Source organism: Myotis nattereri, assembly GCF_964212035.1.
Source record: "Myotis nattereri genome assembly, chromosome: 3".
NCBI classification, from domain to species: domain Eukaryota; kingdom Metazoa; phylum Chordata; class Mammalia; order Chiroptera; family Vespertilionidae; genus Myotis; species Myotis nattereri.
This window is the reverse complement of record NC_138077.1, coordinates 199,703,637-199,727,379: the sequence shown is the minus strand read 5'-3', so window position 1 is coordinate 199,727,379 and position 23,743 is coordinate 199,703,637. Positions and strand designations below refer to the sequence as shown.

The 23,743-nt window shown below is 52.2% G+C and overlaps 1 protein-coding gene across 1 annotated transcript in view; it reads right to left on the bottom strand.

Moving 5' to 3' along the window:
• The window catches only part of SLC9A1 (solute carrier family 9 member A1), a 50,563-nt gene that overhangs the window by 11,011 nt on the left and 15,809 nt on the right, over window positions 1-23,743 (bottom strand). Inside the window, exon 2 of the mRNA XM_081085296.1 lies at window positions 2,098-2,558. Within this exon, the coding sequence (XP_080941422.1) occupies window positions 2,098-2,558 (461 nt within the window). The remainder of the gene's footprint in view (window positions 1-2,097; window positions 2,559-23,743) is intronic.

Here is a 23,743-nt window from a genome sequence, read left to right as displayed (position 1 = left end):
CTCCAAAGCTCCTAGTACCTGGGCAGCACCTGGAGGCAGGGAGGGGGTGGGGACTTGCTCTGAGACCGAGCAGCTCAGAGGCAGCCTTCAGGTTTACTGTCTGGGAATTGAGGCACTCACGTCACACCCAGAGCTCCAGAAAGGGCCCAAGCCGGGAGTCTGGGCAGGTCAGCAGCAGACGGCAGGTACGTTCTCAGCCCCGGGCTACCTAACCTCCCTCCCAGCCCGGAGCTCTTCATGGTCCTCAGGGTATACTGCCGGGGCCAATGGGGTGGGCGGAGAGGACAAGGTCCTCCTTTCCGGCCTGGCATCACTGCCACTGGGACTAGGGAGGCGGTGGAGCATAGTGGTAAGCGCCTAGGCTCTGGACTCAGACTGTAGATTTGAACCTCGGCCACATCCCTTATCAGAGAACGTGACCTTGGATGAGTTAGGTAACCTCTCAGTGTCTAAGTTTCCTCAGTAAAAAAATGGGCAGAGCCCAGCCGGCGTGGCTCAGTGGCTGAGCACTGACCTATGAACTAGGAGGTGAAGGTTCGATTCCCAGTCTGGGCACCTGCCCAGGTTGCGGGCTTGATCCCTAGTGTGGGGCATGCATGAAGCAGCCGATCAATGATTCTCTCTCATCGTTGATATTGCTATCTCTCGCTCCCTCTCTGAAAAAAAAAATTTTAAAAAAATATTTTTTAATGGGCATAACAACAGCGCCCACCTCATGTTTCTGTGCAGATTGGATGAGGCAATGCATATTCAGACAGAAGTGCTCAATGAACACCAGCGGTTACTATCACCACTGCCACTGCTGTGGTGAGGCGTGGCATGGGCCCGAGGTGGCCAGACTGAGGTGTCTACCTGACACAACCACGCCCCACTTGCTCCCTGGTAGTGCCAACCCAACACCCAGACCCAATGGGAGGACTTCATGTTTGGCACCCAGTGGTTTCAGACATTCGTGAGTGGGACTCCTGTAAGAACCCTGCAACCCCTGTTGCAGATGGAGAAACAGGCTCATGTGGTGACTCCGGGCGAGAGGGCTTGCTAAAAGAGGCCAGGACCACGGCCTGCCTGCTCACGCCAGGCTGCTGCTCTGCCAGCCTCATGGGGAGCCGAGGAGGGGGCGGGGGAAGGAGAGGAAGCCAAGGCTGTCAGCAGCCGACCACCACTGTCTGCCTCTTCTTTGAGGTGCAGCTTCCTGAGGGGCTGGAGGTGGAGGAGAGGGGGTGCATGTGCAAGCATGCAGGGGTGCACACGTGCCCTTGTGTTTTCCTGTGTGCGCAGCTACTGAGGGGTCCATCTGGCAGGGGGGATGTTTTCACAACACGATGTGAGTTGCACATACACGTATCTGTTTCCTGAGGAAACTGGCTGGGAGGAAGGTACGTGCAAGCATACAGAGCTGCTGTGTGCAGACCCTGCGTCGGGGCTGTCCGTTCTCACTAGACACTGGGAGGGAAGCACTAACTCCTCTGCCACACTGCAGATGTCCAGGTGATGCCCAGAGAGGTACAGTCACTTGCTTAACGTCACACAGTGAGCAAGTGGCCAACCCATTTTACTTAATCACTTTTGGGGGTTCTGGGAGCAAGGTCCCTTTCCACAACAGCTGCCCTAGAACTCTGCACATATGAAACTCTTAACTTAAGGCATAATTATCAACACGAAAGCCAAAACACCCCTCCCAGACTGGTCCATAAAGGTTAAACTGAGGTAGGAAGAGGATAAGCAATTTAATCAAGATCATATCACAATCCAAGTCAGGGCTGGCGCATACGACCTGGTAAGGCCAAGAGCTCAGGCCCTGGAGTCAGACGGACTTGGCTTCTAACCTTGGTTCTCTCACATGGTAGCAAGTTACTGAACTTCCCTGGGCCTGAGTCCTCCTCTGTAAAGTGAGACTATTAAGCACCTCCTAAGGGTGCCATGAGGGTTAAGTGAAATCACCCATGTCTCATGCTCAGCGTGATGCCTGGCCCGCAGCGAGCAGGAATGGACATTTGCTGTTTTATTACGATTCTTAGCAGGTGGATGTGGGTCACTCTGGACTTGGATTGGGGTCTGTGCCCTGTGTGGACATGGGTGTGCTCCCCAACCCCTCACCACAGTGACGGCGTCATTGAGCAGGGACTCCCCAAAGACGAGGATATGTAGCAGCTCGTTGATGTGAATTTCCTCAAAGACAGCCAGCACGGCCACGGGGTCCACGGCCGAGATGATGCTGCCAAAGAGCAGGTTCTCCAGGAGGCCGATGTTGTTGATCTGCTCGCCACCCACCAGGCACACGGCGTACATGAGGCCGCCCAGGAAGAAGGCGTTCCACAGCGTGCCCACCACGGCGAAGATCAGGATGGTGCCCAGGTTCTCTGTGAACTGCCGCAGCGGCAGGAAGTAGCCTGCGTCCAGGATGATGGGTGGCAGCAGGAAGAGGAAGAAGATGTTCGACTGTAGGATGGGGGGTGTCTCACCCACACCCTTGATCAGGCCCCCTACCAGCAGCCCCACCACGATCAGTAGGCAGCTCTCCGGGACGATGTTCGAGATTGTGGGAATCACATGGAAACCTGAGGAGGGCGAGAGAACGGGAGGCTGTGGCTTGTGGGGAGCCGGAACAGAAGGTTGGGGACAGGCTGGGGAGGAGGAAGGAAGCTGGCCAGAGGGGTACAGGCCTGATCTCAGGGGCCGTTCTGTTAACTCTCTAATCTCAACTTCCTCGCTGTAAAATGGAGGTGATAATAACACAGGGTTCACAGGGTTGCTGTATAAGCTAAGTGACAATGTTTTTAAAGTGCTTTTTTCAAAGGATATACAGATGCTATCTCTGTCACTGTCATAAAATAGCAGAAAGCCGTGGCTCTGTATGCCTCCAGAAGGCAGAAATTATATATCCATCACTGAGGCTCAAGTACAAAGGCATTACCTAGGCCTGAACCCAAGCCATCCATCATCCGGGCACAAGTTCAGGGAGGCAGGCTCAAGACCAGGCATAACAATCTGACAATTCTGTCTGAGGGAAGACAGTGAGTCCCCATCATGAAGGCTTTAAGCTGAAGGCAGACCACGGGTTGGTGGAGAAGTGACACAGGAGAGAGAGGGAAGCACAGAAGAATCAAAGCGCATCGGCGCAGGATGGAGCGTGAGGATCGTGCCCTGCAGAATGCATGCAGCGACCTCCAATCCCAGACGTGCATGCTTTCCTGCCGAGCCCAGATAGCTGCTTAAGAAGCCAACAGCAACCCATCCGTTTTGCATGTGAGACAAAAGCCTACTTGCCGCCCTGTTCCGAGTCCAACCCCACCTACTTTAAAGAGGGGACACTGAGGCTCAAAAAGGGGAAAGGGCTTGCCCAAGGTCACAACAGCAAATGAGTAGCAGAGTCAGGACAAACTCCAGGGACAGACTCCCCAGCTCCCATTAAACTCTGCAGTTCTGTAAGTCAACCTGTCCAATTTTCTCTCCCTATCAAGGCCTGAACATGCCCCTCAGCCTGAGACACACGAACGATCTCCCCCAGCCAGGTCCTGGTCAGCCAGCAGCAGCAGGCCACTCTGCAGTGGTCCACCCGGGGCTCTAAACCCAGAGCTGGGAGGTAGCAAATGGCCCCTTCTGAGACAGCTTCTCTCAATGCCAGGTTTGGCCCCAAGTTTCCTCTGGGTTTTTGGTTTGTTTTGGGGTGGGGAGGTGAAAGAAGGCCTGGGCATCTAGCTGCATGTTGGGTACCATAACCCCAGCGTCAGCTTGGTTAAGATGGTTTGGCACTTTGCTCAAGGTAAAAAGTCTTGCTTTCCTCCCTGTAAGCTCTGAGCAGGCAGATTCCATATCTATTTATACTTATACTAGAGGCCTGGTGCATGAAAATTCGTGCACTGTGTGTGGGGGGTCTCTCAGCCCGGCCTGCCCCCTCTCACAGTCTGGGAGCCTTCAGGGGATGTCCTACTGATGGCTTAGGCCCGCTCCTGTGGGGAGGAGCCTAAGCCACAGTCTGGCCTCCCTCTGCAGGAGGCAACCAGCCAATTAGGGGAAAGCGATGCCCCCATCACGCCTCTGCTGCTGCCGCTGCAGGCCGCCACAGCTGCCTGAGCTTCAGCCCGGCCCTCGTTGCCTGAGCCTCAGGCCTTCTCAGTGGCAACCGCCATCTGCGGCCTGCCTGAGTCTGGGGCAGCCACTGTGGCTTTGTCCAGAAGGACGTCTGGAAGGATGTCCGGAAGATGTCCGTTCTAATTAGCATATTACCCTTTTATTAGTATAGATTCCCAGGGCTGGGGACACAGTAGACGCTCAACAAGTATCTACTGACTTGAAAATGCACATAAGAGCCCTAACCAGTTTGGCTCAGTGGATAGAGTGTCGGCCTGTGGGCTCAAGGGTCCCAGGTTCGATTCCAGTCAAGGGCATGTACCTTGGTTGCAGGCACATCCCCAGTAGGGGGTGTGCAGGAGGCAGCTGACTGACGTTTCTCTATCATCAATGTTTCTAACTATCATAAAATATATTAAGAAAAAAAAAATCTTGCCTTACAAAAAACAAAAGAAAAATGTTTAAAAAAAAAATTGCACAAGGCTGGACCATTACTCATGTGATTCCCAATAGCCTGCCTGGCCAGGTCTCTGTCTCATTACCGCTGTGGTCCGTGGGAAGGAGGAGAAACATCCCTCCCATGTCCAAAGCCCCTCCTACTCTCAGGTACTGATCTGGGAAGTGTCAGAATAGCTACAGGTCAAGACTCACACTCCAAATACTCTCTAGGCCCAGAACCTGTCACAGCGCGAAGCACCCAGGAAACATTCAAAACATGTTGGGGGGAAAAGAACACATCTCCATTCTAGGCCAGGAGAGGACCCCAAAGCCATCGTGTCCTGACTTCAAAACAGACCTGAGGAAAAGTCACCTCTTTTGCTAAAAAGTCCTCCAGTCTTTGCGGTGTCCACCAGTAAACACTCAGTGTTCAGCTGGTCGGTACTGGGAGGGTGAGGCCTTATTGATTCTAAGTCTCTTGCTATACAAGTTAAAGTCCAGACACTCAGCACTGCCTCCATCGTTTGGCCTTCCTCATGTCCCATGCTCCCTACTGTAAATTACTACGGTTCAGCCTCGCCAAATTCTTTGTAATTCCCTCAAATAAGCCATGTCCTCTTTTTCCTGCAGATTCCAGCTTGTCTCTTCAGAACAGTTTCTGTACCTCTACCCCCACAATGTGCGGCTGACACTATAAGCTTCTGCCTGCCTCCTCCAGGAAGCATTCCCTGACCACTCCCGTCCATCCTTCTCTGATGTCTCTCATCATCTTCAATCCACAGTTGTCACTCAGCTTCCTCTCTCCCTGGCACCCAGCAAGGCCAGACAACTCATGCAAAAGTGGTGGAAACAGGACAATGGCACCACACTCCCAGAGAAGATGGGATGGCAGGGAGGCTTAGGGGAGCTGAGCTCCTCCTGCAGGCAGGAGCCAGGAGTCCAGCTCTAGCTGTAGCCAGCAGACCTTGTCAGCACCCACCCCCACCTGCCCTAGAAGTAAGCACCAATGGCTGGCTGCCTTAGGAGAAGGCAGACTTTAAAGAGACAGCACGGGGTAGGTGGCTGATAGCTTCCACTTCTACCTAGCAGGTCAGATCTTTAAAAGGCCCACAAAACTTTCCTGGCTCTAAGAAGTGCCAGACAGTGCACTGGAGACCCAGAGAGGGGCCACAGCCCCTGGGGAGGGGCAGGGGGCAGGTGAAACAAGCCAAGAGCAGTAACATGACGAATGTTCCTTACTCCTAAAGGTGCACCACAGCCAGGTTCTGTGCTGGGAGCCTGGCACATAGCATGGCTTTCATGTTCACAGCAGCCCTGTGGGATAGGCATTGTCCCCATTTTGCAGAAGAGAAAGCTGGGGCTCAGCAAGAGTCGGCGGCTTCCCCGGAGTCTAAGGGAAGAGTTCTACTCTAGCTTCAAGCATCTCAAACTTGTAGCAGAGAGAGCTCATTGATCCTTTACTCAAGTGCGTGTGCGCTCTCTGAGCGAGGCCGGAGTTGTGCACCCTATCGGGACACCCAGGTGGTGCAGGGTCAGAACCTTTGTGAGGAGCTCGTGGGGATCACCATGCTTTCCTCAACCTCGGGACCTTTGCACCACCAGGTCTCCCTGACAGGTGAAGAGACAGTGGCATTCCTAGGAGAGAAAACCTGGAGCTCAGGAGGCAGGACATGACCGGGCCACCCGGGACTAGGGCTCGGGCCTCCTGACTCAGACACAGTGCACCTCCTTCCAAGTAAGGCAGCTCCCAGAGTTCCTGGGGCTGGAGCCAGGTGCTCCCCCAGGGCTTCCTGTGTTGGCCCTGCCCCTTAGGAGGCCCTGCCCCTCAGGAGGAAGTCTGGGACCTGACAGGCAAGGGAAGGGGAGGGCCAAACCCAGGCTGAGGAGAAAGGTCTGGGATCCATGCATGGCTCCTTGCCCACGGGAAAGCATTAAAATTTCCCAGGGGCAAGGCGGTGGATTCTGTCATTAGGTACCAAGCTCAGGTTTGGCTGGTCCTCTCTCCAGGCCCTGACTCCACCAGTGGTCCCTATCCTGCAGGCCTGAAGTGTCTCCTCAGAGTGCAGGAAACTTGCTGGCACCAGGTGAGATAGCACACACTTGTGGCTGTTGTGATGTCACCAGCATGGAATCAGGGGCAGGGCAGTGTCAGTTAGAATCAAATCTGAGCTGTGAGAGCTGGAACAGACTGTGGGAAACATACAGATCCTCTATTACGTGGGTAGGGAAACCGAGACTCGAAAAGGTGTTAATGGTCATGTGAACGATTGCACCATGAGAGCCCATGGAGCTCCAAGTCCAGTGATCTCACACCACTCGGCTTTTCTGCAGAGGGTGCCCGGTGCTGCCAGAGCAAGGACCCGAGCGTAGAATTCAGCCTTTCCGAGCCACAGGCAAACCTGCTGACACAGTTCGGCACTGGGCTCCTTTCAGGTGGAGAGACTGGGTGAGGGAAGAGATGTTTCTTTTCGTTCTTTTTTTTTGGGGGGGGGGGGTTCTTATTCTGTCCAGTACAGGTGGCATAGGGCAACTGGGGACACTGAGGGAACACACACTCACACACACTCTTGCTCTTTCTTACACACATTCACCCATAGCTCTCTCTCTCAACTACACACATGCTCTCACACAGTCTCACCATGTCTTTTTCACACACCCACACTCTCACTCTGACACACTCTTACATGCACATGCACTCACCCCCACTCTTGCTCTCTCTTATACACATACTCTCCCTCTATTACACAGTCTCACAACCTCTCACACACTCACCCACACTCACTCTCTTACACACACGCACACACACACGCGCGCGCGCGCGCGCGCACAGACACACACACACTGAACAGACACTTGACCAAACCTCCCTCCGTAGCTTCTCTGCTCTTCACCATGAGAACGTTTTGTTTATTTCTCCCCAGACTGTCCCCCTCTGCTGAGGCTGTTGCAGAAACAGGCAGGCGAGGCAGCTCCGTGTCACCCCTGGCTGCCAGGGTGACCGGACACTCCTGATCCCCCTTTCTGTATCTCTCCCCAGGCCTGGGCAGTCAGCGCGGAGTGCTGGGAAGAGGGGCCTCCTTGGCCCACCAGTGCTGGATCACCAGGGACTGAGGGGCACACAAGGGGTTCTGCCGCCCTAGTTTCCAGCCTGACGACTCTGGGGCTGCAACTCGGCCAGGTCCCAAAGGATTTCTAGTTGCACAACAATTCCATTTCTTTAACTCCCTCTTCAACTGCCCCAGCAACCAGTCTCAACTACAGTAATGGAAGGTAATACCTCCCAGAGAAAGCCTGGAACTCTACAGTTCGCAGCAGTGAGCTCTGACATTCTTTAACTCATCTGCACCTCACCACCGCTCTGGGAAGTCACAATTGCCATACCTTACTTTTTAAAAAAATATTTTTAAAATTGATTTTTAGAGAGAGCAAGCGAGAGAAGAAAACATCAATGTGAAAGCAAAACATTGATGGGCTGCCTCCTGCTCGGCCCCTACCAGAGATCGAGCCCACACGTGGGCATGCGCTCAGACCAGGAACCGAACTGCCAACCTTTCTGTGCACGGGATGACTCCAGACCAACGGAGCCACACCGGCCAGAGCTGCCCCTACATTTTCTAGATGAAGAGACTAAGGCACAGAAAGGTTAAACAACTTGCTTAAAATCATGTAGCTGGTAACTGATTCAAACCCAGGAAGAGTCTGTGTTCTTAGCCACCCACCACATTTTCCCTGGTTTTATTCTAATTTAGTTTCTAAGAGGAACATGGACGCCCAAGACTACAGAGGCCCAAAATGGTTCCCAGAGGGCCAGATGTGGTATTTATTTCCATGAGCTCTTCTCCAGGGAAGTCTCACTACTCTTCCCTTCTACTCTGGTGGCCTAGCAAAACTCCCCAGGAAATCCTATCTTTTAAGCCTTCCTCCTCCAGGAAGCCCCCAAGTTAACCAAGCCAGAAGGGATCCGTCTTCTCTACTAAACTTCTAAGGCAGGGGATGGGAATGATCGGACTGCTCAGCCCCTGCCTGCCTGATCTGCACTCAGCTCCGGTCTCCTCTGGGGCTGCAGTGTTCTTTGGGGTACAGGGGCTCTGATTCTTCTCAATGTTGATTCCTCCCACCATCAACATCAGCCATGAGGACCACAGAGAAAGAGAAGCCAGGCTCAGCTGCTGCTTCAGCAGGTTCACACCAGATCAACAGAGACGAAGACACGCGGCAGTCGTCCTGCCCTGGGTCCCACGCAGGGTGCAGCCTGACTAGCTGGGTGACCGTGGGCAAGTGACACTATTTCTCCTCACCCCACCTCACCCCACCTGAGCAGCACCTCTTGGCATCCACCCTGTCCTCAGCCCTCCTCCCCAATCACCTAAGCTCTCCATAAACATCTGTGGAATGAATTTCACTCCAGCGGATTCTCCCCACCCCCACAGGAAAGGCAACTGGATTGAGAGTCCCCGTGCAGGGAGGTGGAGAATGACTCACACAGGAGAGGAAGCCAGGGCCAGGGACTCAGACTATCCGTAAACAGTCCCTATGTGTTGACAAGATACAGAGCCCAGCAGGCAACAACAGGTCCGCAGAGGGAGAGGTATCCAGGCAGCCAGCAGGAGTTGCAGCTAAGAGGGGTGGGGCAAGACCTCAGGCTCCAATGACTCTTCTCCTGTCTTGTTTTGGGTCCCTGGCAGTTGCTGAAGGGATCCACACTGGTTGATTTTGATTTTTTCAAAATGGTAATATGCTGCTTTGGTGGTTATTTTACTTTTTTATTTATTGATTAAAAAATTTTTTTTATTAGAAAGGAGAGAAGAAACATTTTCCACTTATTTATGCATTTACTAGAGGCCCGGTGCATGAAAATTCATGCACTGGAGGGGGGATCCATCAGCCCAGCCTGGCCCCTCTCACAGTCTGGGAAACCTCAGGGGCGAGAGGTGACCCGGCGATCAGGGGAAGGCGATGCCCCATCAAACCTCCGCTGCTGCCACTGCCGGCAACGCAAGCCTCGGCCGGCCTGGTTACCTGAGCCTTGGGTGGCCCTGGGTGGCTGGGCAGCTGCCATCCGAGGCTTGCCTGCACCTTGGGCCAGCCCTAAGGGGCTGGGGGGCTGAGGGACTCTGGAGGCAGGTGCGCGGAGCGGCTGGGCCCGCCTGGGGGCAGGCCTGGTCCTGCCGCACGCCTGCCACCCCAGCAGGGCTGAGGGGACTGGGCGCCGCCATCTTTGAGGGCATGCCAGTCAATTAGCATATTCCCTCCTTATTGGCTGTGGGCACTGCCATCTTTAGCAATGGTGTGAGGGTCAATTAGCATATTCCCTCCTTATTGGCTGTGGGCACCGCCATCTTTAGCAATGGCGTGAGGGTCAATTAGCATATTCCCTCCTTATTAGATAGGATTATTTGAGTCTCATATGTGCCCTGATCAGGGATCAAACCTGCAACTTTGGTGTATTGGAACGACACTCTAACCGACTGAGCTACCCAACCAGGGATGCTTTGATGATTTTAAATGGAACCAATGTTCACTGACAACTCTTTTCCAACAGTATGAAGTAGAAGGAGAAAACCTCCCAGTGATTCTCCCTTCCCTGCACCTACTGAACAAGCTCTTCTCAACCCCCAAATCTACAGTGTTAATAGAGTGGGATACAAAATTCCAAAATGTTCTACTCTATAGCTTTAAAAGTTTGTATAAATGGTACATTCTACCTACTGTGCTATAACTTCTATAAGGCAGAGCACTTTACTGCAGCATCTCATTTTATTTTCTCAACAATCCTATATCCCCAACTTAAGGTAAGTAAAGAGAACGTCAGAGGGATGCCCACTTATTGCTCCAAGGAGCCGGGGCTACAGAGCAGTATTTCAGACCCAGGATGACCCACCCTGCATTCCCCCAGCCCCCGTGGAGCGACCTCACTGCCATAATGTATTGAACAGTCAGTCCCTCCACATGGCATTCCGGTGAAGGCAGGTTTCTTACACTGAGATCTTCCAGCCAGGCCCTAGCTGATTTGTCTCAGTGGATAAAAAGTCGACCTGTGGATTGAAGGGTCCCAGGTTCGATCCCAGTCAGAGGCGCATACCCGGGTTGCAGGCTCGATCCCCAGTAGGGGGTGTGCAGGAGGGAGCCAGTCAGTGATTCCTCTCATCATTGATGTTTCTAGCTCTCTCTCCCTCTCCCTTCCTCTCTGAAATCAATAAAAATATATTGGGGGAAAAAAAAAAAAAAAAAAGAGCCCAGGCAGGCCTTGCCTCTGTGGCTGGCAATGAAACCAGAGGGCCTCAGCTTGCACTTTCACCTGACCCTGTGGTACCCCTGGCAGCAGAAAAACCTAAATCACATCCCTTTAAAGAAGGCCCTTCTTGGCTCCACAAACTTGACCATGCAAAGTGGAGAGGGTGGATGCACAGAATGCCTGAGCTGGAGAAGAACCTGGGATTAGTCTGGTTTCAAGCCTCCATAGCCTTCCTTTCCTGGGGCCCAGGTGTGGGGCTCCCCAGCTCAGGCTCTCCCTACCCCTGCCCAGCCCCTCCCTGGCCCTGTCCGTGACTCCTTGCAGACAGTAGCAGGAGCTCTAAGCACCAGTCTGCCACACGCCTGGGGTAGGGGAACAAATAAGAGGCTTGATAAGAAAGGTTCCATTTCAGAAATTTTAGAGCCATGGGAAAGCTGGATTTAACTTTTCTCTCCTTTTGGTGGGGGTAGGGTAGAATTTGCAAAATGCAAATTCTGTAAAATTGAGTATATCAAGTACCTGTTGTTTTTAGTGTCCCTTCCAGGTGAAAGTCACTTAGCTTAGCAGCCTAACAGTGAATTAAATCCATTATATAGAGAGGTTGCAATAGGAAAGCAACACAAAGAGAAATTCTACCATTTCCAGGACAACAGCTCTGCAGAAAGCGAGTCAGGTGTCCCATTTTCAGCTGCTACAGAGGAGGAAGGGAGCTGCAAAGGGAGAGCCAACCTCAGGCAGGGCTGCTGGGCGGGAAGAGAGAACAGCTGCCCAGGGAGGTATGGGGACCCTGTACTGCTATGGAGTCTATTAGGTGCTTCAGTGTCTGGGTGGTGATGAAGAAGGGGTGTCCCGCACCTCTCATCGATAAGAGAAAATGACTCTCAGACAACAGAACTTGGAGTAGGCCCAAGAAAGCAGAGAGCTTCCTGGAGAGGTGTGTCTGGGTGTGGCATGGGGTGGACCTGCAGAGTGGCAAGGTCACAGGAGCAGAACTCGCATTTCCCCACCTCCAAACCTGTGCATCCTACAATGGTCTCTATCTCCCCAGCATCGCTCAGCTGCTCAGGCCCCAAACCCTGGAATCATTCTGACTTCTTTCTCTCATTCCCCACGTCCAATCCAGTGGCAAACCTGCTGGCTCCACTCCCTCCCTCTACCTCTACTGGCCGCCCTGCCTTTCCTGGAGCACAAATACAATCCTAACCTACGACCTTTGCAGTTTCTGTTCCCTCTGCCTGAAACTCTGCACTACAAGGGTGGACGGCAGATTCTCCTCATTCCTTTCAGGTTCTTGCTCAAACGCCACCTCCTCAGGGAAGTCTTCTCCAAGCCTCTCTACTGGCTTCCCCTGCGGTATCCTCTTAGAGCACTTACCACTTCCTGACAGGCAGCATGTGCTCACTGATGGTTCCCCTTCCTCAGAACACAAGCTCCGAGAGGGCAGACCATCACAACCACTGTGAACCCCAGCACCTAGAACTGTGCCTGGCACACAGGAGGCTCACAACCAGTATCTCTGCTCAATGGATGATCATCCTCAAGGACCTCACAAGGTTGTTGTGAGGATCACGTGAGATGAGAGCATGGAGCAGACCCTGACCTTGTCAGGGTGGGCTAAGGGAGAGCCATGCCAGCTCCTCCGGCAGCTTTCCCCAATTACCCCCACCCCCAGGGCAGGAACTGGTCACATTCAGCCCGGCAGAGCCTAGGGCACATGGCCCTCCACTGAGTCTGCTCACACCATGTGCTTGGTTGGTTGCCTTCCCTGCCACACCACTCCTTAAGGGCAGGGGCCCAGTTTTATCCATCTTCTCAACTCTCCAGTACTTAGCACAGAGCATGGCACATGGCGAGGATCAAGACTTGTTCTCTGAGCCTGCTTGACTCAAGGGCAGAATTCCTGTCTGATCTCCTCATCTCCAGTGTTTGGCACTAAATGCTAGCTGAACTAGCCTGAACCCAAAGGAAGGGCTGGAGTTAGGGAGGGACTGGAGGCACTGGGGATGTCTTCGGGGAAAGCAGCAGTATGTGGAAAGGAAGGGCAGCGGGAAGGAGGTGAGGATTTCTTTCTTTCTTTCTTTCTTTCTTTCTTTCTTTCTTTCTTTCTTTCTAATGAATTCATCATTTCTTCTCATGAACTCTTTATTTATTGATTTGAGAGAGAGGAAGGGTGAGAAGGAAAGAGGTGGGGGGGGGGGAGAGAGAGAGAGAGAGAGAGAGAGAGAGAGAGAGAGAGAGAGAGAAAGAAACACTGATTTGTTGCTCCACTTACTTATGCATTCACTGATTGTTTCTTATATGTACCCTGACTGGGATTGAACCCACAACCTTGGCATATCGGGACGATTCTCTAACCAACTGAGCCACTTGGCCAGGGCAGGGTAATGGAGGATTTCTATTGGGAGCAAATGGCAATGAAGGCTGGAAAGGAAATAACTACTTAGGTGGTCATAAAGCAGCCATTCCTCTGGTTCTCACTAAAATGCTGAACGGCAAGTAACAGATGAGGAAAAGGAGAGGTCCAAACATTCACCCAAGGTCACAGGGTAGCCCAGAACCAGGGCTCAAATCTGTGACCACTGACTCCCAGCCCAGTGCTCACCTAGGCCAGATTATAAAAGGCCTTACGTATCCTTAAGAGGGATGTCTGAGGCAACCTGGTGAGCCAGGCAGAGCCACCAAAGGGCTCTGACCTGGGATCACGTGAAAGTCCTGCCTGCAAGCACCTCAGGGAGGAAGTCAAAGGAGAAGATACAGGCCCCACTCCCACGCTGAGCACCCTGGGGTGGGGCAGAGCTGTCCACGGCGTGCTATTATGTCTAGGCTCCAGGGGCAGCTGCCTCTTGAATATTCCAGCACGATGGGTGAGCCCTCCCCCACCCCACCTCCAAATATGCCTCAAGAGACCAGAAAGCTACTTTCGGAGAGGGGAAGGGCCTGAGCCTAGCCCAGGCTGGGGATCAGGAGACTTGAGTTCCAGCCTAGACCCTGCCACTAACTCACTAGGTGCTTTGAACAAGTCCTTGCCTTTCTCTGGCCTCAGTTTCCCCATCCTTGAAGTGTGTGGAGAGCCTCTCCAGCTCTGAAATCTGACCTCTGCTATTGGATAAAGCTGGGCTCTGTAACATCCACCATCTCCATCTAGGCCAACAAGCACAGCGTCTGGGCCCAGAATAGTCTTCCTGCACAGCAAGTTCCCACAAGGCAGAAAGGGCAGTGTAGAGAGGCCTGGTCTGCTGCCATGGGAGCTGGCTTCTATCCCAGTTCTTAACCTGAACTTCTCTGTGATCTCTGGCAAATCATGATACTGCCCTGAGCCTCACTTCCTTCTTCTCTAGCATGAGGATAAGCAATGCTCATGGTCCAGGGTAGCTGTGAGAAAGATAAAGAAATGGAGGCAGAAGAAACCAAGATAGCGGCATAGGTAAACACCGGAAATTGCTGCCTCCCACAACAAATTCAAAAATACAACTAAAAGACAAAACGGACATCATCCAGAACCACAGGAAGGCTGGCTGTGTGGAAGTTCTACAACTAGAAGGAAAGAGAAAAGCACACTGAGACTCAGAGGAGGTGCGGTGCAGAAGTAAAGTGCAGAGGTATGGAGGCGCATGCGGCAAGGGCTGGCAACTGAGGACGCGGCTGTCTTTTTGAATCTGGAGGGAGTCACAAGCCCCCGACTGCTCTGAACTCCAGTTCTGGGTGAGTCTCTGGGGACCCAGACTCATACAGGGAGAAACTGGACTGTCTGACAGCAGGCAGAACTCGGAACTCGAGGGCCGCTTTCTCTCAGAGGTGCTTGCAGTGATTACTGGGACACTAAGACGTGGGGCCCCTTAGGGCAGGACTGAGGATCAGACATAGCTGTTTGCTCTGCCCTGTTGATTCCCTGAGACCCTGCCCCGCCCAAGCTGTGGCAGAGGCTTTTGCATATGAATGCCCTGGCCCTTTGCAATCTGAAAATTACCTAACAAACTGCAGCTGGGCCAGACAGACCCAGAACTTCCAAGAGAAGGCCCAAGGCCCCACAGCAGCTTGCATTGCTTCACAGTTGGGCCTCATTTGGGCATCTCCAAGCCCCAAACAAGAAGGGGAATCTGCAGATATCCTCGTAGCTCCTGTTGGAGGCTAAATTAGCACCCCCTTAGATCCAAAAGCCAGTGTACCCAGTGGTCAGAGTGGGACCATCCAATTACAACTCCTCAGATCCATAAGGGACACACTCAGGGGGCAGACTCAGTGAGCACCAAAGCCCCACTGAAGCAAGTCTTGCCTCATAAGGGTATCTTCAGCACAGAAGTTCTCCACCGTAGACACAGCTGACTCTCACAGCCAAGTGGCCTGGAGGTCAATCCCTCCCAGTGTTACCTACAACAATCAAGGCTTAACTACAACAAGACTGTGCACAAAGCCCACAAAGGGGTGCACCAAGAGTGTCCACCTCAGCTAACTGGGGAGGCTGAGCCACTGGGCCCTATAGAACACCTAGCACAAAAAGCCACTCTACCAACACAGGGAAGCATAAAAAATGCAGAGACAAAGAAATAGGTCACAAATGACAGAAATGGAGGAAAGCAAATGACTGGATATAGAGTTCAAAACCACGCTTTTAAGATTTTTCAAGAACTTTCTAGAAACCACCAATAAATTTAGTAAGACCCTCAAAAAGTCTGGTGAGACCGCCGATAAATGTAGTGAGACGCTCAAGAAATCTAGTGAGACCCTTGAGGTTATGAAAAAGGACCAACTAGAAATTAAGCATACACTGTCTGAAATAAAGGATATTATGAAGAGTTCCAACAGCAGACTAGAGGATCGCAAGAATCAAGTCAAAGATTTGAAATACGAAGAAGCAAAAAACACCCAACTGGAAAAGCAAAATGAAAAAAGAATCCAAAAATACAAAGATAGTGTAAGGAGCCTCTGGGACAGCTTCAAGTGTACCAACATCCGAATTAAGGGGTGCCAGAAGAAGAGAAAGAGCAAGATATTGAAAACCTATTTGAAGAAATAATGACAGAAAAATTCCCCTACTTGGTGAAAGAAATAGACTTACAAGTCCAGGAAGCACAGAGAACCCCAAACAAAAGGAATCCAAAGAGGACCACACCAAGACACATCATAATTAAAATGCCAAGAGCAAAAGACAAAGAGAGACGCTTAAAAGCAGCAAGAGAAAGAAACTCAGTTACCTACAAGGGAATACCCATACGACTGTCAGCTGATTTCTCAACAGAAACTTTGTAGGCCAGAAGGGAGTGGCAAGAAATATTCAAAGTGATGAATGCCAAGAACCTACAACCAAGATTACTTTATCCAGCAAAGCTATCATTCAGAACTGAAGGTCAGATAAAGAGCTTCACAGAAAAGGAAAAGCTAAAGGAGTTCATCACCACCAAACCAGTGTTATATGAAATGCTGAAAGGTATCCTTTAAGAAGAGGAAGAAGAAGAAGAAGGTAAAGATACAAATTATGAACAACAAATACACATCTATCAACAAGTGAATCTAAAAATCAAGTGAATAAATAATCTGATGAACAGAATAAACTGGTGATTATAATAGAATCAGGGGCATAGAAAGGGAGTGGACTGACTATTCTTGGGGGGGAAGAGACTGGACAAAAATCGTGCACCTATGGATGAGGACAGTGGGGGGGGGGGTGAGGGCGGAGGGTGGGGTGGGAACCGGGTGGAGGGGAGCTATGGGGGGGAAAAAGAGGAACTGTAATAATCTGAACAATAAAGATTAAAAAAAAAAAAAAGAAACGGAGGCAAACACACACACACACACACACACACACACACACGCGTGCGCGCACACACACCACTCCAAAAAAACAAAACAAAACACCAAGAGAGCTGCAGTGATCAATGTGACAGCTCTGCGTTGAAAGACACAATGGGGACCAAGGACACCTAAGTTGGGTTCCACAAGAGCACAGCAGGAAAATCATGACTATAGAGGCTGGGCCCTCTGCTGGAGCCAGTTTCCCTCACTGCCTGGCTCACTCTGGAGCCTCAGCCCAGCCCCACAGCCAGGCCCCAGTGAGAAGAGGGCCCACCAGTCAGGTGGCAGCTTGTACCAAAGGCACCTTCTCTTGGAGGCTGGGCAGCCAGCACCCTGGGGGCTGAGGCAGAGGGACTGGGCCTGGGCTACCGTGAGGGCTGGTCCAGGGGAGGTGGTCCCACATGCAGGCTGGGAGATCCTGAGTGAGACGGCTGGGAGTGGAAAATGTGGAAAAACAAGCAGGAGTGTTGGCTAAGGGATCTGTCCAAAGTTTCAACTCAAACTCAGCGACTCGGCAGGGGAGGCAGGGAGCCCTGTGGTTAGGAGAGCCTGGCTCTGCCATCTGCTAGCCATGTCTCGTTGGCAGGTACGCGCCCTGAGTCTCCTTTCTTTACCTGAAAAGTGAGTTCATAATCATTTCTATCTTAAAGAACTCTCACCTGAAGATTTGATGAGATTACATGTTTGGAGCAAAGGGCTGCCAAAGAAAGTGCACGGCAAAGGGCACAGTTCCATCCCTGCACCCCGACCCCCAGGCCCAGACAGAGCCCGTAAAGTTGCCAGGGAAGCGGCCAGAGGCAGGAGACTGAGGCCCCACTCTTAGGCGGCCCCCCTGAAGCAGAGCTTGGTGCTCTGTCCTGTCATCATTGGTTCTAGACTCAGCCTTGCTGACAGGAGTGTCCAGAGGTGCTGAGGGAGGCTATGGGGAGGCTGAGAGGAGGCAGAAGCCCTCTGAAGCCCCACTGAATTGCCTTCTTGTCCCTGTAAAAGCTGTAAAACTTCCTTCCAGAGGACCTGCGTACCAGTCACAAGAGCTGTAGAAGTAGCTGGGCCAGGCAAACGCGGGTTCCCCGAGGCCTGGGCAGCAGGTGCCTGAGGCTCACTGGCAGGGTGGGGAGGCCAGAGGTTCCCCCTAGGCAAGTGTCCGAGGCATCCATGTCCAGGGGGTGCCCTGAAAGTCTCCCCCACACGTCACCTAAAAACAGCCTAGCTGGCTGAGCGTCATGAAGGAGGGGAACAGCTTCTCCCGGCCTCCTCTCCCTGCCCACTGGGGACAATTTGTCGCCTCAGGCCTCTAGGAGCCAGAAGGTGCACTGAGTAGATGGGAGAGCTGAGCATGCTCAGAGAACGCTGCCCTTTTGAGGACACTGCAGAGAAAAGGTGAGGACACGGTCGGCTGCAGGCCTTGGTCCCGGTGTGGGCAGTCAGGCCTCGCCTGGGCAGAGGAGTGCCAAGAAGCCACTGGAAGTGAAAGGAGGCAGGGCCTTCCAAGACCACGCTGGGGGACATTTGAGATCTTGCTCCCCAGCAGATGCCATCAGTTTGGCTCAAATAAACTCTTATAAAAATTTTTAAAAAAGACCATTCCAATCCCATCTTTCCATTTCACATATGCAAAGAATGAAGCCCAGAGAGGGCAGGAACTTGGTCAAGGTCACACAGCTGGGATTCACCGCCAGGACTCATTCCAAAGCTGGTCCTCGCCTGGAACACAGCCACCGACATCTACTCCCACCTTTGTGTAAACTGCCTTTTATTGAGTACTTCATGGTGATGCGTCACAGACCGTAACTACATGATTCTCTAGAAGTTCTCTGATGTAGGTATCACCATCCTCATGGTGCAGCTGAGGAAACTGAGGCAGAGAGAGGTGAAGGGGCTTAACCAAGGCCCTACAGTTGGTCCTTCTGACTCCAGAGCCACAGTCCCACCGTGCTTCCTCCAGCTTTGAGCCCTGTCTGCTATGCTGGGAACAGGAACCCGGTTCACTTAAGACTGTCACTCGCTTGCTATGTGGCCTCAGGGTGAGCCACCCACTCACCCTAAACCTCTGGTTTCCTGACTCCTGGCAGACCCATCCGCCCTGGTACTGTGTGTGCTGCAGCAGGAGGACCAGGAGCTATCTGGCACCCTGGTGAGAAGGAACGGAACTCTTTCGAGAACACCTGCAAGGCCCCTGCTTATCACCTGTGTCACTGCCTTGGGGGACACAGTACAGCCCTCCAGCCACACACACACCAGCATGGGGAGGGAGGATTATCACCAAGCCCTGTGCTTTCTCACTAGCTCAGCAATGCCATGAGACTGGCACTATTTCCATTTTCCAGAGGAGAAATTGAGGCTCGGAGCTTAAAGAACTTGCCCAAATGCCACACAACCAGTAAGCCACAAAACTGGTCCTTGGTCCCAGGAATGCCTGACCCTGGAGGCCAAGCTCTGCCCTCACACCAGGCTGCTCGATGGGAACGGCCGTAACTGCCTCCTGCTGCTGCTCTCATCCTCAGGGCACAGATCCCAGCGTCTGGCTCAGATGTGCTCTGTGAGAACCTGGCCGAGTATGTGACCGAGTATGGCTTGCCTGCCGCCCACCCCATAATAGTCCCTGCCCCACAACCAGGAAGGAGTAAAGAAAGCCTCCATCAGTACCTGCTTCCACCTGGGCAGGGCCTTGCACATGGCACAGAGGCAGGGAAGCGTGAAGCAGGAGGAGGTACTGGGGAGGCAGCCATGCACGGCAGGACACAGAAGGGCCTGGGCCTCAGGCTGGAGCCCTGGTTCTAACCAGCTCAGTCGCTCAGCCTCCTCGGGAGACAAGGATGTTGATGATGGGAGCACTCGTTGAGGGCTCCTTAGGCCTCACAACTACCCAGTGAAAGGCACTATCATACCCACATCACAGATGAGGAACCTGAGGCTCAGAGAGACCCGGGCACTTGCCCAATGCCACCTGGCAGGTAGTGGCAAGGCCACGCAGGACTCAAGCCCCGGAAGCTGACTTGCAGCTGAGAGGTGTTCATCCTCCAGGGCATTTCTCAACCATCGGAGCCACAGAGCAAAGGAGCTAGATAGCTGTTTTCTCTATCTTTTTATTTTTTATTTTTATAAGAGTTTATATGAGCCAAACTGGTGACATATGCCAGGGAGCAAGATCCCAAGTGCTCTGGATAACTATTTTCTCAGTTCTCCAAAGGATGGACCTGACTAGAATGGTCCCCGAATGTTCAAAGGAGCAGGCTGCTGTCCGCAGAGTGGAAGGAACATGTTCCTGACTGCCTCGCCACACTGCCCTCACCCTGGGCCTTGGGTTTGCGCACCCACATGAGGAAAGAGGGCCAGGGAAGCTCAAATGGCTCTTTCACTCTGGCTTCATGATTCGAGGTCTTTCAATCCCACCACTTTCTTGTGCGATAACTTCTGTGGCATCACCATTCACAGCCACTGGAACACGTGTCACTCCACAACCTCGCCCTGAAATCGGATACCTGGGCTCAGAGCCATTCCCCAAACCCTAGCCTGGACCAACAGGGCACTCCCAGGCTGGCCCTGCCCGGCCCCCTGATATCACTGCCACGGGCATTATCGTAACTGAGCTTTGGCTCCAAGAGAGGTGGGAGCCAGAACAGGGGAGCCATTTCCACCACCGTGTACCTGGCACTGTGTGTGTGTGCGGTGGCTAAACACAGGGGAGAATGGAGCCCACCTGGGCTGGTACAGTGCAAACCTTATCATGCCAAATTCTTCCCGAGTGAGACACAGGCCTCAGCCCATGGCGATCAGGGTTTGGTTTCCGGATTCTTGACCTCAGCCTAGGCCATAATCTCACCAGGCTGAGGAACGCCTCTCTATCCTCTTACAGAAGCTGTGAGGGCAAAGGCTAAGGAGATCTGAACCTTGAGCTAAAAGAAGTCTAAGAGTATACTCAGATCCACGCCATCGTCTGCCCACGAGGGCAGGGAGCAGGAGTGCTGGTCTGGCTTCTCAGGGAGAGGGAATGGGCTCTGTAGGCTGGGAGATGGACAGAGGCCCAGGTTTAGGAGTACAGTTAGGACAGGGAAGGTGCTATGGCCTAGGCCGGAAGCATTTCCCGCCCCATCCAAGCCCCCAATCCTCTGCCCATCTTTCTGCTTCTTCATCCTCTTGGACCAGAGGATGGTGGGCACTGCCTGGACGTTCTAGTTATCTCTGTGGCCTCTGCCAGGGAAGGGGGGGGGTGGGAGGGCAGGAAGAGACAGGGCTGGGAAATTTTCTGAGGGCTGCAGTGGGGAGTCCCTGCAGTGAGAGCCAAGCTCTGGCCCAGGGAGACTGGGAACCAGTGGAGATAAGGGAGCCTGGGAAGCTGCAATACTGATGCCCCCTTCGGTTTGGTTCTGGCTCCAACACTTGCTGGCTCTGTGGCCTTCCCTGGCTCATGGTTTCCTGGTGTGTAAGACAATGAGCTGGGTTAGAGGCTTCCTCTAGCTCTGGCAGCCCATGATTTTACATAATAACCAGCATACATGCATCACTTTGCATTCTGCTTTGAGATACTCATTGAAACCTCATGGGTATCCCTCTGAGGTGGGTATGGGTTCTCTTTTGTTAAAGATGAGAAAACCAAAGCTCAGGGCATTTAAGCCCAAGAACACACCCAGACAGGGCGTAACAGAGCCAGGACTTCCACCCAGGGCTCTGGATTCCACAGAAAGGAAAGCCCAAGATTGGCCCTGCCAGGCCAGCGTGAAAGGCCCCGAGGGACAGGCTCAGGAGCTCATTCCAGCCTGTCCCTCTCGAAGCTGCTCCTTTGGTGCAGATAAGGGAACGCTTAGATTTAGCCCTAGGCAGTGTAGCTCAGTGGTTAGAGTGCCGGCCAGTGGACCACAGGGTCGGGGCCTGGTCTGGGCTTCTTTCACAGTGATGTTGCTCTCTCTCTCTCCCCCCCACTCCCTCCCTTCCTTCCACTCTCTCTCTAATAAAATAAAATAAAAAAATCAATGGAAAAATATCTTCAGGTGAGGATTAACAAAAATAAAAAATAAAAATAAAAAAACTGATTTAATGAAAAAAGCTGCAAGAGCATAAACAGCATTATTATTAAAATAAAGGTTTATGAAAAAAATTTTCATACAACTACAGGGAAAAGTGCAGGCAGACACGATGAACTGTGAAGAGTGATTAGCCTGAGGAGCAGGGGCATGAAAGGGATATGACCTGTGTTTTTTTTATATATACTTATGTAGTGTTTGACTTTTCTTCCTTTTACAAACAAACAAACAAACAAAAAATCTGGGGGAAATTTTTTGAGCACCTACTCTAAGTCAAAACTCAGCATTAAACACTTTACTATAATTTAATTTTCACAAAAACCCCATGAAGTCTAAGAATGTTCAGAGCAGCTTTGTTTGTAATTGTCAAAAAAGGGAACCAACCCAAATGCCTGGCAACACAAGAATGGCCCAACTGTGGCACATTCACACCAGGCAACGCCGCACAGCAACAGAAAGAACACACCTCTGGTACATGCGGCAACAAAGAGGAACCTCGTGGAGACGCTGATCAAAAGCCAGACAGGACAGAGCACCTGTTGTCTGATTCCAGCTTTGTGAAGTTCAAGAACAGGTGCAACCAACTGGTGACAGAAATCAGAATATGGGTCACCTTAGGGGTGTGTGGGGGCACAGACGAGGAAGGGCAGGAGGGGACATTAGGGGGGTGCACAAATGTCCTTTATCTGGATCTGGGTGGTTGTTAACAGGGATGTAAACATTTGTAAATAATCACTGAGGTACACACTTTAAGATCATCACTTTAATTGGGTATGTTACTTCTCAATTTAACAAATAGAGGGAGAAAAGTTAAAAAATAAATAAATAAAAAAACATGCAGGGGAGATTTATCTCCAGGAAAAATGATGCTCACAAGTCAGGTACCCAGCCTGAGAGTGAAGCTGGGATCCAAAGACATGTCTGATGACCTTAAGCCACCAGGTCCTTGACGCCCACCATCCGGCACTGCACAGGCAGCCTTGCCCCTGGGTTCAAATGTAAGACCCACTTGCTCCTCCCTGCTAATCAGTGGTTACTGTGGTTCAGTCACCCGCTCACGCTAACTGGAGCCTGGCTCCCCGAGAGCCTTAGCACATTGACAGCTGCTGGTCAACTGTTAAGGCCAAACAAGAGCAGAGGTCAGGCCCACAACTAAAGCTTTGGGCCCGCAGGGAACTAGGTGGGAAGGAGTGCTCTGTGCCAGGAAAGGGTGCCCGGTGCACATCCACGTGCCATAGTAGGCTCTGGCCCACAGTGATGGAATTTCAGCTGAAGGATAGCAGAGCAGCAGACCTGGACAGTGCTCCGGCCGCTGGGCCACACTGCCTCACACTTTTCCCATTAGGATCCCAGCCCCTGTTGATTCAGAAAAGCCAGACCCTGCCAGTCAACCTTACCCTCTTACCCAGCAGGAACCAGGAGTAGAGGAGCTTTGAGGAACTTGGCTTCCCCAGAACCACCCACTCTCTGCTTCAAATCCCCAGCCTGTGCTGGCTCTCTTCCTCCCCCTGCCAAGGGAGTCACTCCTGCCGCTTGGCATGTGTCCCCCTCTCCTGCTATATCCTCTCCCTCCTCCCCCCAACTCCTACACAATCCTTGTCCTAAACCACTTCCTGCAGTTTCCCGTCTGATCAGTTTCTTAGGAAGGATAATTATCCACAGATAGAGGAGGTAGAAAATTCCCGGAGCCAGAAACACCAGGAAAAACTTCATCTGGTCCATTCTCCACCTGCCAGGACAGCCTTGTCCTAAACACAGGCCAATCATGGTTACGTCCCCAAAATTTCTGCAGTTCACGCTCGAATGCATTGTATCAGAGGCTTTCCTGATCTGTCCCAAAGTAGGTTTGGACCTTGTGGCTACATCTAAATGGCAGAGCCAGCACCGTCTGCCACCAGGGCCCACTCTGCATTGTGCCACCTCCTTGTCACGTCAGCTGCTTTGTATTCTGTTTACATATCTTATCTCCCACGCAAAACTGGCAGCACCACAAGGGTGGGAAGCTCCTCCCACACAGCAGTGCTAACACATAGAAGGTGCTTAGAGGCCAGCTGAAGAGAAGGTGGGACACCCAGGGACAGCCACCTGACCCCTGCAGAAGGAACGGGGGACTGCTCAAGAGGGAAATGGGCAGGAAAGAATCACATTTACACACTCACAGACTATGAGCTGGGAGACCTGAACTAAC